Raw genomic sequence first — 19,589 nt, 5'->3', positions numbered from 1 at the left:
CTTTGAGAGGGGAGAGATCTTTATCGTGCCACAGCTGCTGTGACACGGGAGCTTCAGTTTCCGCGGTCTCATCGGAAGGACCGCCCCATTTAGTCGCCTATTACGACAAGCAAGGGGTACTAAGGACCTATTCGAATCCGGATCCCCACGGGATTATTTCTATGGAAATTTATTAATATCTTCATATCTCAAATCTATAAATACATAAGAGTATTTCACTTCCAGATTCATATGAACTTGAAGTCTAACTAAACACTCTTACAAGGAAGATTTGAATAATTGCGATATAGATAAATCGAATAACATCCTATTATAGAATGAGTTTGACAAGTACGATGTATTCATTTACAATTTCCAGTGGTTTTCAACAGTGACTTAAATGAACAATATATCGGTAAATTAGTGTCATTCTAACGGAATGGAAAGTGTGTAGTCTTACCATTTGACACACTGCTACAGTTAACACCAGCATCATCAGAATAGGCACACATTCCACCTACGTCAAATCCATCAGCTGGACAAGACATAAGGTTCGTCTCATGACCAGAGCAACGTACATTGAAGACTAGTCTGTTGGACACTTGATCTCGTGGCAAATGGATTGCAGTTCCAGAGGGAAATCCCATTTGACGGCAAACAACGTCAGCATCAAAGTCGTCCCACATGTCACCACAGATGGTACCCGTTCCATTGATGTTGCTTACGTATACTCGTCCTCCGGAGGCAATGGTCACCGAGCCCTGTCCACCTACAACAGTTACAATCATTCTCAGGACAAAATTAACATACGGTGTGGCACGTATTTTCTAGAACTTTTAGAATGCCGTATGGTATCTGTGGTGTTTTAAGAGACATCATTCAGCACTTATCAAACTAGTCGATATTTTTGAAGCTCATTTTTTTTCCCATTTTCTTATCAATCTACGTTTGATGGATACATAAAAGTAAGGATTATGATAGCAATGTTCTTTCACAGGCCATTTCATCGTGCAGTGTGTTATTCAGTTAAAGCTTTTACAATTTTGCATCTTGATAGGATGTGTAAAATTGTTATATTTCACCTCATTCGATAAGTTCATTATTTACAAAAAGACATAAAATAAACATCCGAGAAGTGTATCTTTTTGGCTATATTTTTATTGTTTGATGGTTGGTTTGATATTGTTTACCGTCCCGTTCGAGAAGTTTTTTACTCACATGGAGACGTCAACATTGTCGATGAAGGGCTGCTAAATTTAGGCCTATGTTTGGAGCTTAAATCCTTTGAGAGGGGAGATATCTTTATCGTGCCACAGCTGCTGTGACACGGGAGCCTCAGTTTTTGCGGTCTCATCGGAAGGACCGCCCCATTTAGTCGCCTTTTACGACAAGCAAGGGGTACTAGGGACCTATTCCAACCCGGATCCTCACGGGATTATTTATTTTAAATATACATAATGAACATCTATGAAGACTCGTGAAGTAATTTGGGATGTAGGTGTGAAATGTGAAATATTATCAAGAGTATCCTTATGAAATGGTCAGTGGAGAAAAACCGTTTCACATCATCATTGTATACAGTCATTCTACATAAACTAGTGATATGCCATCAATGAAGAAGTGTATCTTGTTGACTATGTTACTATGAACATCTGTAAACATTTTCATATCTTAAATTTATAAATACTTACCATTAAGATTCAACACATGAATATGATATTAATTAATCGAAAAATAACATCCTGTTATCAACTAAATTTGATCCGTACGACGTGTTCATTTACAACTTCATGTGGTTTTTCAACAGTGAATGACGCCATTACGTCGTTTAAGAGTGATATATTACAGTGATTCATGTACAAAATTCGACTTGAATCTTGTTCTTCACCAAATGAAGACATAATCAATACCCGAATGAGCCGATTGAACATCGGTATGAACCTGAATTGAGGCTACTCACTCTGAGATATATTGTTGCAATTTACACCGGCGTCACCAAGATATGGACAATTTCCAAACATATCCCACTGGTCCACCGGACACTGCTGCACCTGGGTTTCGTTGCCATTACAACGGACATTAAAGATGACTCTGTTGTACATGTAGTCACGTGGGAGAAAACTGGCAGTTCCGGATGGGAATCCCATTTGTCGGCAAACAACGTCAGCATCCACATCATCCCATCTGTCAGCACACACCGTCCCCGTTCCGTTCACGGTGTAACTTAACACCCTTCCTCCTGGTCCAATCATTACAGTTGATTGTCCACCTATGAAGAATGTGAAATACATGTATAAGAGAATCTAAAAGTCATGAACTGCAAATTCAATCAATTTTAACTCAACATTTTTAAAACCTCATTTTTTCCATTTCGTTATCAATCGATGATTTGATGGATACATATAAGTAAGGATTTTGATAGCAATGTTGTTTCACAGGCCTTTTCATCGTGCAGTATGTTATTCAGTTAAAGCTTTTACAATTTTGCGTCTTTATAGGATGTTTATCACCTCATTTGATAAGTTCATTATTTTAAAAAAAAGACATAAAATAAACATCGGAAAAGTGTATCTTTTTGGCTATATATATTCAAGGTTTGATGGTTGGTTCGATATTGTTTACCGTCCCGCTCGAGAAGTTTTTTTACTCATATAGAGACGTCACCATTGCCGATGAAGGGCTTCAAAATTTAGGCCTATGTTCGGAGCTTAAATCCTTTGAGAGGGGAGAGATCTTTATCGTGCCACAGCTGCTGTGACACGAGAGCCTCATTTTTTGTGGTCTCATCGGAATGACCGCCCCATTTAGTCGTCTATTACGACAAGCAAGAGGTACTAAGGACCCGGATCCCCACGAGATTATTACTATAGAAATTCACTAATATTTTCATATCTCAAATCTATAAATACATATAGTATTTCACTTCCAGATTAATACGAACTTAAAGTCTAACTAAATACTCTTACAAGGAAGATTTAAATAATTATGATAGCAATTAATCGAACAATGACATCGTATTTTAGAATTAGTTTGATAAGTACGATGTGTTCATTTACAATTTCCAGCGGTTTTCAACAGTGACTCAAATGAACAATATATCGGTAAATTAGTGTCATTCTAACGGAATGGAAAGTGTGTAGTCTTACCATTTGACACACTGCTACAGTTAACACCAGCATCATCAGAATAGGCACACATTCCACCTACGTCAAATCCATCAGCTGGACAAGACATAAGGTCCGTCTCATGACCAGAGCAACGTACATTGAAGACTAGTCTGTTGGACACTTGATCTCGTGGCAAATGGATTGCAGTTCCAGAGGTAAATCCCATTTGACGGCAAACAACGTCAGCATCAAAGTCGTCCCACATGTCACCACAGATGGTACCCGTTCCATTGATGTTGCTTACGTATACTCGTCCTCCGGAGGCAATGGTTACCGAGCCCTGTCCACCTACAACAGTTACAATCATTCTCAGGGTAAAATTAACATACGGTGTGGCACGTATTTTCTAGAACTTTTAGAATGACGTATGGTAACTGTGGTGTTTTAAGAGACCTCATTGAGCACAAGTCGATATTTTTGATACTCATTGTTTTCCATTTGTTATTAATCGACGTTTGATGGATACATAACAGGAAGGATTATGATAGCAATGTTGTTTTACATGCCTTTTCATCGTGCAGTATGTTATTCAGTTAAAGCTTTTACAATTTTGCATCTTGATAGGATGTGTAAAATTGTTATATTTCACCTCATTCGATAAGTTCATTATTTACAAAAAGACATAAAATAAACATCCGAGAAGTGTATCTTTTTGGCTATATTTTTATGGTTTGATGGTTGGTTCGATATTGTTTAACGTCCCGCTCGAGAAGATTTTTACTCATATAGAGACGTCAACATTGCCGATGAAGGGCTTCAAAATTTAGGCCTATGCTTGGAGCTTAAATCCTTTGAGAGGGGAGAGATCTTTATCGTGCCACAGCTGCTGTGACACGGGAGCTTCAGTTTCCGCGGTCTCATCGGAAGGACCGCCCCATTTAGTCGCCTATTACGACAAGCAAGGGGTACTAAGGACCTATTCGAATCCGGATCCCCACGGGATTATTTCTATGGAAATTTATTAATATCTTCATATCTCAAATCTATAAATACATAAGAGTATTTCACTTCCAGATTCATATGAACTTGAAGTCTAACTAAACACTCTTACAAGGAAGATTTGAATAATTGCGATATAGATAAATCGAATAACATCCTATTATAGAATGAGTTTGACAAGTACGATGTATTCATTTACAATTTCCAGTGGTTTTCAACAGTGACTTAAATGAACAATATATCGGTAAATTAGTGTCATTCTAACGGAATGGAAAGTGTGTAGTCTTACCATTTGACACACTGCTACAGTTAACACCAGCATCATCAGAATAGGCACACATTCCACCTACGTCAAATCCATCAGCTGGACAAGACATAAGGTTCGTCTCATGACCAGAGCAACGTACATTGAAGACTAGTCTGTTGGACACTTGATCTCGTGGCAAATGGATTGCAGTTCCAGAGGGAAATCCCATTTGACGGCAAACAACGTCAGCATCAAAGTCGTCCCACATGTCACCACAGATGGTACCCGTTCCATTGATGTTGCTTACGTATACTCGTCCTCCGGAGGCAATGGTCACCGAGCCCTGTCCACCTACAACAGTTACAATCATTCTCAGGACAAAATTAACATACGGTGTGGCACGTATTTTCTAGAACTTTTAGAATGCCGTATGGTATCTGTGGTGTTTTAAGAGACATCATTCAGCACTTATCAAACTAGTCGATATTTTTGAAGCTCATTTTTTTTCCCATTTTCTTATCAATCTACGTTTGATGGATACATAAAAGTAAGGATTATGATAGCAATGTTCTTTCACAGGCCATTTCATCGTGCAGTGTGTTATTCAGTTAAAGCTTTTACAATTTTGCATCTTGATAGGATGTGTAAAATTGTTATATTTCACCTCATTCGATAAGTTCATTATTTACAAAAAGACATAAAATAAACATCCGAGAAGTGTATCTTTTTGGCTATATTTTTATTGTTTGATGGTTGGTTTGATATTGTTTACCGTCCCGTTCGAGAAGTTTTTTACTCACATGGAGACGTCAACATTGTCGATGAAGGGCTGCTAAATTTAGGCCTATGTTTGGAGCTTAAATCCTTTGAGAGGGGAGATATCTTTATCGTGCCACAGCTGCTGTGACACGGGAGCCTCAGTTTTTGCGGTCTCATCGGAAGGACCGCCCCATTTAGTCGCCTTTTACGACAAGCAAGGGGTACTAGGGACCTATTCCAACCCGGATCCTCACGGGATTATTTATTTTAAATATACATAATGAACATCTATGAAGACTCGTGAAGTAATTTGGGATGTAGGTGTGAAATGTGAAATATTATCAAGAGTATCCTTATGAAATGGTCAGTGGAGAAAAACCGTTTCACATCATCATTGTATACAGTCATTCTACATAAACTAGTGATATGCCATCAATGAAGAAGTGTATCTTGTTGACTATGTTACTATGAACATCTGTAAACATTTTCATATCTTAAATTTATAAATACTTACCATTAAGATTCAACACATGAATATGATATTAATTAATCGAAAAATAACATCCTGTTATCAACTAAATTTGATCCGTACGACGTGTTCATTTACAACTTCATGTGGTTTTTCAACAGTGAATGACGCCATTACGTCGTTTAAGAGTGATATATTACAGTGATTCATGTACAAAATTCGACTTGAATCTTGTTCTTCACCAAATGAAGACATAATCAATACCCGAATGAGCCGATTGAACATCGGTATGAACCTGAATTGAGGCTACTCACTCTGAGATATATTGTTGCAATTTACACCGGCGTCACCAAGATATGGACAATTTCCAAACATATCCCACTGGTCCACCGGACACTGCTGCACCTGGGTTTCGTTGCCATTACAACGGACATTAAAGATGACTCTGTTGTACATGTAGTCACGTGGGAGAAAACTGGCAGTTCCGGATGGGAATCCCATTTGTCGGCAAACAACGTCAGCATCCACATCATCCCATCTGTCAGCACACACCGTCCCCGTTCCGTTCACGGTGTAACTTAACACCCTTCCTCCTGGTCCAATCATTACAGTTGATTGTCCACCTATGAAGAATGTGAAATACATGTATAAGAGAATCTAAAAGTCATGAACTGCAAATTCAATCAATTTTAACTCAACATTTTTAAAACCTCATTTTTTCCATTTCGTTATCAATCGATGATTTGATGGATACATATAAGTAAGGATTTTGATAGCAATGTTGTTTCACAGGCCTTTTCATCGTGCAGTATGTTATTCAGTTAAAGCTTTTACAATTTTGCGTCTTTATAGGATGTTTATCACCTCATTTGATAAGTTCATTATTTTAAAAAAAAGACATAAAATAAACATCGGAAAAGTGTATCTTTTTGGCTATATATATTCAAGGTTTGATGGTTGGTTCGATATTGTTTACCGTCCCGCTCGAGAAGTTTTTTTACTCATATAGAGACGTCACCATTGCCGATGAAGGGCTTCAAAATTTAGGCCTATGTTCGGAGCTTAAATCCTTTGAGAGGGGAGAGATCTTTATCGTGCCACAGCTGCTGTGACACGAGAGCCTCATTTTTTGTGGTCTCATCGGAATGACCGCCCCATTTAGTCGTCTATTACGACAAGCAAGAGGTACTAAGGACCCGGATCCCCACGAGATTATTACTATAGAAATTCACTAATATTTTCATATCTCAAATCTATAAATACATATAGTATTTCACTTCCAGATTAATACGAACTTAAAGTCTAACTAAATACTCTTACAAGGAAGATTTAAATAATTATGATAGCAATTAATCGAACAATGACATCGTATTTTAGAATTAGTTTGATAAGTACGATGTGTTCATTTACAATTTCCAGCGGTTTTCAACAGTGACTCAAATGAACAATATATCGGTAAATTAGTGTCATTCTAACGGAATGGAAAGTGTGTAGTCTTACCATTTGACACACTGCTACAGTTAACACCAGCATCATCAGAATAGGCACACATTCCACCTACGTCAAATCCATCAGCTGGACAAGACATAAGGTCCGTCTCATGACCAGAGCAACGTACATTGAAGACTAGTCTGTTGGACACTTGATCTCGTGGCAAATGGATTGCAGTTCCAGAGGTAAATCCCATTTGACGGCAAACAACGTCAGCATCAAAGTCGTCCCACATGTCACCACAGATGGTACCCGTTCCATTGATGTTGCTTACGTATACTCGTCCTCCGGAGGCAATGGTTACCGAGCCCTGTCCACCTACAACAGTTACAATCATTCTCAGGGTAAAATTAACATACGGTGTGGCACGTATTTTCTAGAACTTTTAGAATGACGTATGGTAACTGTGGTGTTTTAAGAGACCTCATTGAGCACAAGTCGATATTTTTGATACTCATTGTTTTCCATTTGTTATTAATCGACGTTTGATGGATACATAACAGGAAGGATTATGATAGCAATGTTGTTTTACATGCCTTTTCATCGTGCAGTATGTTATTCAGTTAAAGCTTTTACAATTTTGCATCTTGATAGGATGTGTAAAATTGTTATATTTCACCTCATTCGATAAGTTCATTATTTACAAAAAGACATAAAATAAACATCCGAGAAGTGTATCTTTTTGGCTATATTTTTATGGTTTGATGGTTGGTTCGATATTGTTTAACGTCCCGCTCGAGAAGATTTTTACTCATATAGAGACGTCAACATTGCCGATGAAGGGCTTCAAAATTTAGGCCTATGCTTGGAGCTTAAATCCTTTGAGAGGGGAGAGATCTTTATCGTGCCACAGCTGCTGTGACACGGGAGCTTCAGTTTCCGCGGTCTCATCGGAAGGACCGCCCCATTTAGTCGCCTATTACGACAAGCAAGGGGTACTAAGGACCTATTCGAATCCGGATCCCCACGGGATTATTTCTATGGAAATTTATTAATATCTTCATATCTCAAATCTATAAATACATAAGAGTATTTCACTTCCAGATTCATATGAACTTGAAGTCTAACTAAACACTCTTACAAGGAAGATTTGAATAATTGCGATATAGATAAATCGAATAACATCCTATTATAGAATGAGTTTGACAAGTACGATGTATTCATTTACAATTTCCAGTGGTTTTCAACAGTGACTTAAATGAACAATATATCGGTAAATTAGTGTCATTCTAACGGAATGGAAAGTGTGTAGTCTTACCATTTGACACACTGCTACAGTTAACACCAGCATCATCAGAATAGGCACACATTCCACCTACGTCAAATCCATCAGCTGGACAAGACATAAGGTTCGTCTCATGACCAGAGCAACGTACATTGAAGACTAGTCTGTTGGACACTTGATCTCGTGGCAAATGGATTGCAGTTCCAGAGGGAAATCCCATTTGACGGCAAACAACGTCAGCATCAAAGTCGTCCCACATGTCACCACAGATGGTACCCGTTCCATTGATGTTGCTTACGTATACTCGTCCTCCGGAGGCAATGGTCACCGAGCCCTGTCCACCTACAACAGTTACAATCATTCTCAGGACAAAATTAACATACGGTGTGGCACGTATTTTCTAGAACTTTTAGAATGCCGTATGGTATCTGTGGTGTTTTAAGAGACATCATTCAGCACTTATCAAACTAGTCGATATTTTTGAAGCTCATTTTTTTTCCCATTTTCTTATCAATCTACGTTTGATGGATACATAAAAGTAAGGATTATGATAGCAATGTTCTTTCACAGGCCATTTCATCGTGCAGTGTGTTATTCAGTTAAAGCTTTTACAATTTTGCATCTTGATAGGATGTGTAAAATTGTTATATTTCACCTCATTCGATAAGTTCATTATTTACAAAAAGACATAAAATAAACATCCGAGAAGTGTATCTTTTTGGCTATATTTTTATTGTTTGATGGTTGGTTTGATATTGTTTACCGTCCCGTTCGAGAAGTTTTTTACTCACATGGAGACGTCAACATTGTCGATGAAGGGCTGCTAAATTTAGGCCTATGTTTGGAGCTTAAATCCTTTGAGAGGGGAGATATCTTTATCGTGCCACAGCTGCTGTGACACGGGAGCCTCAGTTTTTGCGGTCTCATCGGAAGGACCGCCCCATTTAGTCGCCTTTTACGACAAGCAAGGGGTACTAGGGACCTATTCCAACCCGGATCCTCACGGGATTATTTATTTTAAATATACATAATGAACATCTATGAAGACTCGTGAAGTAATTTGGGATGTAGGTGTGAAATGTGAAATATTATCAAGAGTATCCTTATGAAATGGTCAGTGGAGAAAAACCGTTTCACATCATCATTGTATACAGTCATTCTACATAAACTAGTGATATGCCATCAATGAAGAAGTGTATCTTGTTGACTATGTTACTATGAACATCTGTAAACATTTTCATATCTTAAATTTATAAATACTTACCATTAAGATTCAACACATGAATATGATATTAATTAATCGAAAAATAACATCCTGTTATCAACTAAATTTGATCCGTACGACGTGTTCATTTACAACTTCATGTGGTTTTTCAACAGTGAATGACGCCATTACGTCGTTTAAGAGTGATATATTACAGTGATTCATGTACAAAATTCGACTTGAATCTTGTTCTTCACCAAATGAAGACATAATCAATACCCGAATGAGCCGATTGAACATCGGTATGAACCTGAATTGAGGCTACTCACTCTGAGATATATTGTTGCAATTTACACCGGCGTCACCAAGATATGGACAATTTCCAAACATATCCCACTGGTCCACCGGACACTGCTGCACCTGGGTTTCGTTGCCATTACAACGGACATTAAAGATGACTCTGTTGTACATGTAGTCACGTGGGAGAAAACTGGCAGTTCCGGATGGGAATCCCATTTGTCGGCAAACAACGTCAGCATCCACATCATCCCATCTGTCAGCACACACCGTCCCCGTTCCGTTCACGGTGTAACTTAACACCCTTCCTCCTGGTCCAATCATTACAGTTGATTGTCCACCTATGAAGAATGTGAAATACATGTATAAGAGAATCTAAAAGTCATGAACTGCAAATTCAATCAATTTTAACTCAACATTTTTAAAACCTCATTTTTTCCATTTCGTTATCAATCGATGATTTGATGGATACATATAAGTAAGGATTTTGATAGCAATGTTGTTTCACAGGCCTTTTCATCTTGCAGTATGTTATTCAGTTTTAAAGCTTTTACAATTTTGCGTCTTTATAGGATGTTTATCACCTCATTTGATAAGTTCATTATTTTAAAAAAAAAAGACATAAAATAAACATCGGAAAAGTGTATCTTTTTGGTATATATATTCAAGGTTTGATGGTTGGTTCGATATTGTTTACCGTCCCGCTCGAGAAGTTTTTTTTACTCATATAGAGACGTCAACATTGCCGATGAAGGGCTTCAAAATTGAGGCCTATGTTCGGAGCTTAAATCCTTTGAGAGGGGAGAGATCTTTATCGTGCCACAGCTGCTGTGACACGAGAGCCTCATTTTTTGTGGTCTCATCGGAATGACCGCCCCATTTAGTCGTCTATTACGACAAGCAAGGGGTACTAAGGACCCGGATCCCCACGAGATTATTACTATAGAAATTCACTAATATTTTCATATCTCAAATCTATAAATACATATAGTATTTCACTTCCAGATTAATACGAACTTAAAGTCTAACTAAATACTCTTACAAGGAAGATTTAAATAATTATGATATCAATTAATCGAACAATGACATCGTATTTTAGAATTAGTTTGATAAGTACGATGTGTTCATTTACAATTTCCAAAGATTTTCAACAGTGACTCAAATGAACGATATATCGGTAAATTAGTGTCATTCTAATGGAATGGAAAGTGTGTAGTCTTACCATTTGACACACTGCTACAGTTAACACCAGCATCATCATAATAGGCACACATTCCACCTACGTCAAATCCATCAGCTGGACAAGACATAAGGTCCGTCTCATGACCAGAGCAACGTACATTGAAGACTAGTCTGTTGGACACTTGATCTCGTGGCAAATGGATTGCAGTTCCAGAGGGAAATCCCATTTGACGGCAAACAACGTCAGCATCAAAGTCGTCCCACATGTCACCACAGATGGTACCCGTTCCATTGATGTTGCTTACGTATACTCGTCCTCCGGAGGCAATGGTCACCGAGCCCTGTCCACCTACAACAGTTACAATCATTCTCAGGACAAAATTAACATACGGTGTGGCACGTATTTTCTAGAACTTTTAGAATGCCGTATGGTATCTGTGGTGTTTTAAGAGACATCATTCAGCACTTATCAAACTAGTCGATATTTTTGAAGCTCATTTTTTTTCCATTTCGTTATCAATCGACGTTTGATGGATACATAAAAGTAAGGATTATGATAGCAATGTTGTTTTACAGGCCATTTCATCGTGCAGTGTGTTATTCAGTTAAAGCTTTTACAATTTTGCATCTTGATAGGATGTGTAAAATTGTTATATTTCACCTCATTCGATAACTTCATTATTTTAAAAAAAAAGACATAAAATAAACATCCGAGAAGTGTATCTTTTTGGCTATAATTTTATGGTTTGATGGTTGGTTTGATATTGTTTACCGCCCCGCTCGAGAAGTTTTTTACTCGTATGGAGACGTCACCATTGCCGATGAAAGACTTCAAAGTTTAGGCCTATGTTTGGAGCTTAAATCCTTCGAGAGGGGAGAGATCTTTATCGTGCCACAGCTGCTGTGACACGGGAGACTCAGTTTTCGCAGTCCCATTGGAAGGACCGCCCCATTTAGTCGCCTTTTACGACAAGCAAGGGGTACTAATGACCTACTCCAACCCGGATCCTCACGGGATTATTTATTTTTGAATATACATAATGAACATCTATGAAGACTCGTGAAGTGGGAAATTTGGGTTGTAGGTGTGAAATGTGAAACATTATCAAGAGTATCCTTACGAAATGGTCAGTGGAGAAAACCGTTTCACATCATCATTGTATACAGTCATTCTACATAAACTAGTGATATGACACCATTGAGAAAGTGTATCTTGTTGACCATGTTGCTATGCAAATCTATAAACATTTTCATATCTTAAATTTATAAATACTTACCATTAAGATTCAACACATGAATATGATATTAATTAATCGAAAAATAACATCCTGTTATAGACTAAGTTTGATCCGTACGACGTGTTCATTTACAACTTCATGTGGTTTTTCAACAGTGAATGACGCCATTACGTCGTTTAAGAGCTTGTCTACGAGAAAACCATGCAAAATGTGATGGAAGCAAGGTTGTCGGATCAACAACATATTTTGAGTGTAATAAAGTACATCAATATCAAATACTTTGGCATATTTTTTTCGGGGGTGTAGTCATTGGATAGGGATTTGCAGCCATGTTACTGAAAATAGCACTTTTGTTCTGACAAAAGGGTAAAATTATGTATATTTTACCCTTTCTATTTTAAAATTCTAACAGGTTATTGAAAATGGATTTTTAAAAATTGACACAGTTTATAAAACAACTGGATATGCATATTCATATTGTTTAGTGGGAATCTAAAATTTTGCTTCCGTTTAAGTGCACAAAGGTCACAAATTTGGCACGATTCCAGATTTTGATAAATTGCAGAAAATGAAAACTTTTGAATCAACTAGTAGTAAAAAAAGTAACGCTTTGATTTATTCAAAATTACTTTCATCTTATAGAGAAGAAGTATATTTACGATACATCAAAAATCTGTCTTTGGACTCTGGATTATAGTAAATATATTAACACTTCAAGTTGGGCATTTTTTCCTGCTTGTAGAGCTTTTATTCTGGTAGCCACCTAAACCTGTTTGCCATGCATGGTCCTTGTTATCTTATTAAGTCTTATATAATTTTATGATTTCACATCAGATGACCAGAAGTATGTATCAATCATTTTTTTTGTTGCTATGGGTCCTGGTTGCCATGGTGACAAATTGCAAAATTTGAAAAAATAACGTTTCTAAAAAAAATAATATGCATCGTATGAATAGTTGTAATTTAACAAAATTGATATTTGTGTACTATTAAAATGCAATTTTTAAAAACAAATTTCATGCCAATTTATATTATGCTATATATAATAAATTCTTTATTTAGACAGGATAGCACGATTAGTACAAATGACTAGTTTACATTGTGGTCCTACAGAGACTTAAATATACCACAAGCAATTGGATTATATTTCTTCATAGATTTGCTTTTCCCATGGATACAATAAGGATAAATCTATTTTTTTTAAAATCTGACTGGTTATTGAAAACATTCTGAAATAATCAAACTCAATCGCAAATACTAAGCCAGACAGCAATGTAACTTTTGAAAAGTTGTATGAGAGTCACAATATTGATATTCTAAAACAAATAAAATTGTTGCCATAGTAACATTTAGACCAATTTAAAGACTGACGTGCTTTAAGTTCAAAAGTAAAACTTGTGTGAAGACAGAACTTGATAAATATCCACAGTATAATACCCCAAATCTTTATCTTTTCCTCGGGACAGTTAACACGTCATATGAAGTTGTCAGGTACAATATATTAGATAAAAAGTACTTTGTGGTTAGGAATTTTTAGATGTCATCAAACTTTAACAAATGAAGTACCCAGAAAAAAAATTGAGCAGCAACCCTTTAACAATTAAATAACATGCTTAATATGTACATATAAACAAGAGTTGTCAGATGACTGTACCTAACCGTTTGTTTAAAAGTTTTTGAAAAATAGGTCAAAGTCCAAGGTCGACGTTGACAAAAGAAATGGCATCTATGTTTGAAACATCAAAGATCTATCACTCTTGGTTCAAAAGATATAACCAAGATAAAGTTTTTGAACAGTACGTTAAAGTTCAAGGCAAAGGTCGTTGGGTCAAACCAAAACAAAGGTCTCTTCATGAGGCATCTATATATGTAAAATATCAAAGCCTTACCCCTATTCGTTTAAAAGACATAGCCCAGGTTGAAGTTTTTAAAAAAATAGGTCAAGGTCACAAGGTCGAAAGTCTTGGTACCACATCAAAGGTCTCTTCATGGGGAATCAATAAGGGATATATCAAAACCCTACCCCCTTGGTTTAGAAGATATAACCCAGGTTAAAATGTTTCCTTAAAGTGGCGCCGACGCCAACACTGGGGTCATTACAATACATTTAGCTCTCAGGATAGTCGTCCCGGTGAGCTAAAAGGAATGTGCATGTTCTTTTCTTGTCTTTCTTTTGTTTTTTATTCTTACATGTAGCGTATTATTCTACATTCTAAATCCATACGAAAGGGTTCGAAGCAGCCATATTCAATACCGGAAATTAATGATCATAAACATTATATTGAGAGGAGAGGGGTGTTAATGGTAAAATGCTCTTAGATAGTGAATGATCTTGTTAAAATCATAAAATAATCAATAATATTCAATATATCTAAATACAGAAATATTCTTTGCATTCGTACTCCACTCCCAACACCATTACACGTACAAATGAAATATAGCTTAAATACCAAATGACAGTAATCACATAAATTGCACCGAAGATGAAAGTCAAATAATGATAACGTCCGAATTCGCACAAAAGTAAAGAAGTTCGCTTGTAATATTAATTTGTAATGAAATGTATTGTTTATACCTGACCCGGCTGGTATAGTCTGTCCTGTCTAAACACGTACAGTGTAGGTGGAGAGGCCCCGTAGTTGGCACTCATCACCAGGGCGGAGGGTGTGGGCGGGTGGCAAATGTTTTATAGAACCCCCCAACTCCCTAAAATTACTTTTAACACAACCCGAAGCTCAAAATCCTTGATAATGATAATAATGGGGGGGGGGGGTTCCAAGGATTTAATTCATCAGTTCAAGCTTCCATTTCAATTGTTTATTGATTGCCATAAAAAAAAAGTAAGGGGGGGGGGGGCTGATTTAGCTAAAGAGACCTGATCGAAATAATCTTCGGTTTCCCTGTCAGATAAATGATTTTTCCAAATTTTTTCCCGATCAATTTCTCATGATGAACAAAGTATAGTGACGAACCAAACTCTACCTACATCAATGACTTTAAGAAACTACATTAGCATATACATATATGTAATACCATCAGTTTACAATATCTATATATTTGTTGTTGGTAAAATAGAGAAAGTTGTAAATTTTCGCATGTTGAATCGTAACCTATGATTAAGCATCAAGTATGTCATATTGTACATTGAGCACTGCAGAAAGATACCGAGCAAACTGTTACAATATACATTCTTTGAGTTCACTTTATGCAGTTTTATGTCACACTTTTCTTATTTTGTCCTGTCCTCATTACTTAGTGCATATATGTAAACTAATAACAAATTTTTGTCATCAATCATGATGGTAAATACATTTTGCAAATTCGGGGAGGAGGGGGGGGGGGCTGCACTAGATCCTCACATGCTCCATCTGGACTGACTATAGATGCATATTTTCTTTGATTTCCTCCATATAACATCTAAATTATTCTGAATTATCAAGGAAAGAACGCTTTCAATTCTTCAATGACAAAATGCCTGACCACTGGTACTAGTTTGCAGTATAACAGGACGAAGTACCGGGTATTTTTTAAACCCTGCCAATATTTAGAAATTTCTGGATTACATTCACAGATACTGTTATGTCTTTCATTGATATCACATAAACATGATGTACAAATTCTCAAATCCCATTTCAAGTTGGAATCATAATATTGCTATCATTTTGTATCTTCTACGTATGAATAGTGCATCAAAGGGGAGGTAATTCCAGCAACAGGTCTATTTCATTAAAAGACCCCCTTTTTCATATAAAATAGTAGATTACTGGGATTTATTTATTAGAAAATGTTAAATCTATAAATAAAATTAAATTTCCAAACAATTTATGCATCTAATATCACAATTTAAATCTTTAATCTTTTAAAAGATAATTTTAAATGCTTAAAAATATTCATTTTTGTCAGTTTTTAAATTTTAATTGCAAATGAACGGCCAAAAGTCCAAAGTACAATTTTTTTTATATTTTACAGACAAGGATTTGATATCAAAGTATTATACACTTTTGAAGAAATTTAAGCGTTACTTTTGCAGCAACACCTATTTCAAAATTGACCATATAACACAAAATGAAAAAAGTTTGGCACAATGCCAAATTACAGGCTCCATGTAATCTCTATATGGACACTTATGATGTCAAACATGATTTCTCCATAAGTGGTTTACAAGGAAATATCATAAAAAATCCATTCTTTTCATAAGCCTTCAGAATTGATTTGCATTTTTGAAAAAATAAAACCCTAATATTTAAGGATTTTTCTTGTGTTCAAAGACTAATCCGCGTGTAAATACAGAATGCGCTGTTACTAAAAATAGAAACGACCTATCAATAAATTCACCTCAAATTATAATTATTCAAACCATATACTCCAATGATATAAATGATTAGAAATGATATTGATGACCACCATTTCCTTCATTTTTATATATTTGCATGGTGTTCTCGTAGACAAGCTCTTAAAGGGACTGGTTCACGATTTTTGAAAAAAATGTTTTTCATTTTTGATGTTAAACATTAAAAATATAACTCATTTAATGTTGACAGCCAAAATTTTGACTTTCTGAATGCAAGAATAAAAGCAATATTTTAGCCTTAAATCTGTGTTATGTAAACAAAGACTCGAGTCTTTTAATGTATACAAACAAACCAGTGAAACAATAATTTTGTAATATAAAGCATCTTAATTCTGCAGAGTCACAAATTTTAACTTTTAGATGACACATTTTACCCAAAGAATGGTTGAAATGTGAAAGATATGATAAACTTTGATCAATATCCATTTCTTTTGAAAACTTCGTAAACAATAACATACCACAATCTTTGTTTACAAAACAAATAATAAACTCCATAAAATGAGCTTCTGTGATAATGTATAACATTAATTTTTATGTGAAATCTTTTAAACATATTAGACAGTAGCTTTTGATCATTAAAAGTGAAAAACAAAATTTTGGGGGAAATCGTGAATCAGTCCCTTTAATTAAGAGTGATATATTACAGTGATTCATGTACAAAATTCGACTTGAATCTTGTTCTTCACCAAATGAAGACATAATCAATACCCAAATGAGCCGATTGAACATCGGTATGAACCTGAATTGAAGCTACTCACTCTGAGATATATTGTTGCAATTTACACCGGCGTCACCAAGATTTGGACAATTTCCAAACATATCCCACTGGTCCACCGGACACTGCTGCACCTGGGTTTCGTTGCCATTACAACGGACATTAAAGATGACTCTGTTGTACATGTAGTCACGTGGGAGAAAACTGGCAGTTCCGGATGGGAATCCCATTTGTCGGCAAACAACGTCAGCATCCACATCATCCCATCTGTCAGCACACACCGTCCCCGTTCCGTTCACGGTGTAACTTAACACCCTTCCTCCTGGTCCAATCATTACAGTCGATTGTCCACCTATGAAGAATGTGAAATACATGTATAAGAGAATCATAAAGTCATGAACTGCAAATTCAATCAATTTTAAGTCAACATTTTTAAAACCTCATTTTTTCCATTTCGTTATCAATCGACGATTTGATTGATACATATAAGTAAAGATTTTGATAGCAATGTTGTTTCACAGGCCTTTTCATCGTGCAGTATGTTATTCAGTTAAAGCTTTTACAATTTTGCGTCTTTATAGGATGTTTAAAATTGTTATATTTCACCTCATTCGATAACTTCATTATTTTAAAAAAAAGACATAAAATAAACATCGGAAAAGTGTATCTTTTTGGCTATATATTCAAGGTTTGATAGTTGGTTCGATATTGTTTACCGTCCCGCTCGAGAAGTTTTTTACTCACATGGAGACGTCAACATTGCCGATGAAGGGCTTCAAAATTTAGGCCTATGCTCGGAGCTTAAATCCTTTAAGAGGGGAGAGATCTTTATCGTGCCACAGCTGCTGTGACACGGGAGCTTCAATTTTTGCGGTCTCATCGGAAGGACCGCCCCATTTAGTCGCCTTTTACGACAAGCAAGGGGTACTAAGGACCCGGATCCCCACGAGATTATTACTATAGAAATTCACTAATATTTCATATCTCATATCTATAAATACATACAGTATTTCACTTCCAGATTAATACGAACTTAAAGTCTAACTAAATACTCTTACAAGGAAGATTTAAATAATTATGATATCAATTAATCGAACAATGACATCGTATTTTAGAATTAGTTTGATAAGTACGATGTGTTCATTTACAATTTCCAGCGGTTTTCAACAGTGACTCAAATGAACAATATATCGGTAAATTAGTGTATCATTCTAACGGAATGGAAAGTGTGTAGTCTTACCATTTGACACACTGCTACAGTTAACACCAGCATCATCATAATAGGCACACATTCCACCTACGTCAAATCCATCAGCTGGACAAGACATAAGGTTCGTCTCATGACCAGAGCAACGTACATTGAAGACTAGTCTGTTGGACACTTGATCTCGTGGCAAATGGATTGCAGTTCCAGAGGAAAATCCCATCTGACGGCAAACAACGTCAGCATCAAAGTCGTCCCACATGTCACCACAGATGGTACCCGTTCCATTGATGTTGCTTACGTATACTCGTCCTCCGGAGGCAATGGTCACCGAGCCCTGTCCACCTACAACAGTTACAATCATTCTCAGGGTAAAATTAACATACGGTGTGGCACGTATTTTCTAGAACTTTTAGAATGACGTATGGTATTTGTGGTGTTTTAAGAGACCTCATTCAGCACTTATCAAACTAATCGACATTTTTGAAGCTCATTTTTTTCCATTTCGTTATTAACCGACGTTTAATGGATATATAAAAGTAAGGATTATGATATCAATGTTGTTTTACATGCCTTTTCACCGTGCTGCATGTTATTCAGTTAAAACCTTTACAATTTTGCATCTTGATAGGATGTGTAAAATTGTTATATTTCACCTCATTCAATAAGTTCAATATTTAAAAAAAAAGGCATAAAATAAACATCAGAGAAGTGTATCTTTTTGGCTATATTTTTATGGTTTGATGTTGGTTCGATATTGTTTAACGTCCCGCTCGAGAAGTATTTTACTCAAATGTAGACGTCACCATATCCGATGAAGGGCTTCAAAATTTAGGCCTATGTTCGGAGCTTAAATCCTATGAAAGAGGAGATATCTTTATCGTACCACAGCTTGCCTTCTACGACAAGCAAGGGGTACTAAAGACCTATTCGAACCCGGATCCCCACGGGATTATTTCTATGGAAATTTATTAAAATCTTCATATCTCAAATCTATAAATACATATATAAATTTCACTTCCAGATTAATCTAAACTTGAAGTCTAACTGAATACTCTTACAATGAAGATCTAAATAATTATGATATCGATGAATCGAACAATAACATCCTATTATAGAATG

The 19,589-nt window shown here is 36.2% G+C and overlaps 1 protein-coding gene across 1 annotated transcript; it reads right to left on the bottom strand.

Moving 5' to 3' along the window:
- Positions 1-357: 357 nt before the first annotated feature.
- LOC130053814 (deleted in malignant brain tumors 1 protein-like) lies at positions 358-18,741 on the bottom strand. Its single transcript, XM_056161403.1, has 14 exons — positions 18,504-18,741; positions 17,307-17,615; positions 11,000-11,308; positions 10,807-10,814; positions 9,810-10,152; positions 9,440-9,501; positions 8,310-8,676; positions 7,061-7,369; positions 5,875-6,183; positions 5,505-5,566; positions 4,375-4,741; positions 3,126-3,434; positions 1,940-2,248; positions 358-748 (listed from the first exon to the last, which is right to left on the bottom strand). Exons 1-14 carry the CDS (start codon positions 18,727-18,729, stop codon positions 411-413), a joined length of 3,627 nt encoding a protein of 1,208 aa, XP_056017378.1. The 5' UTR covers positions 18,730-18,741; the 3' UTR covers positions 358-410.
- Positions 18,742-19,589: the final 848 nt, after the last annotated feature.

This window comes from Ostrea edulis, chromosome 4, assembly GCF_947568905.1.
Source record: "Ostrea edulis chromosome 4, xbOstEdul1.1, whole genome shotgun sequence".
NCBI classification, from domain to species: Eukaryota; Metazoa; Mollusca; class Bivalvia; order Ostreida; family Ostreidae; genus Ostrea; species Ostrea edulis.
This window is presented reverse-complemented; position numbering and strand designations above follow the sequence as displayed.

Bases quoted from the DNA above. Each gene is read 5' to 3' on its own strand.
- LOC130053814 (XM_056161403.1), bottom strand. From the start codon at position 18,729: ATGTGGGACGACTTTGATGCTGACGTTGTTTGCCGTCAGATGGGATTT. The intron at 11,309-17,306 runs GTGAGTAGCTTC...TAACTGTTGTAG, and splicing joins TTGCAACAATATATCTCAGA to GTGGACAGGGCTCGGTGACC. The intron at 749-1,939 runs GTGAGTAGCCTC...TAACTGTTGTAG, and splicing joins TTGCAACAATATATCTCAGA to GTGGACAGGGCTCGGTGACC.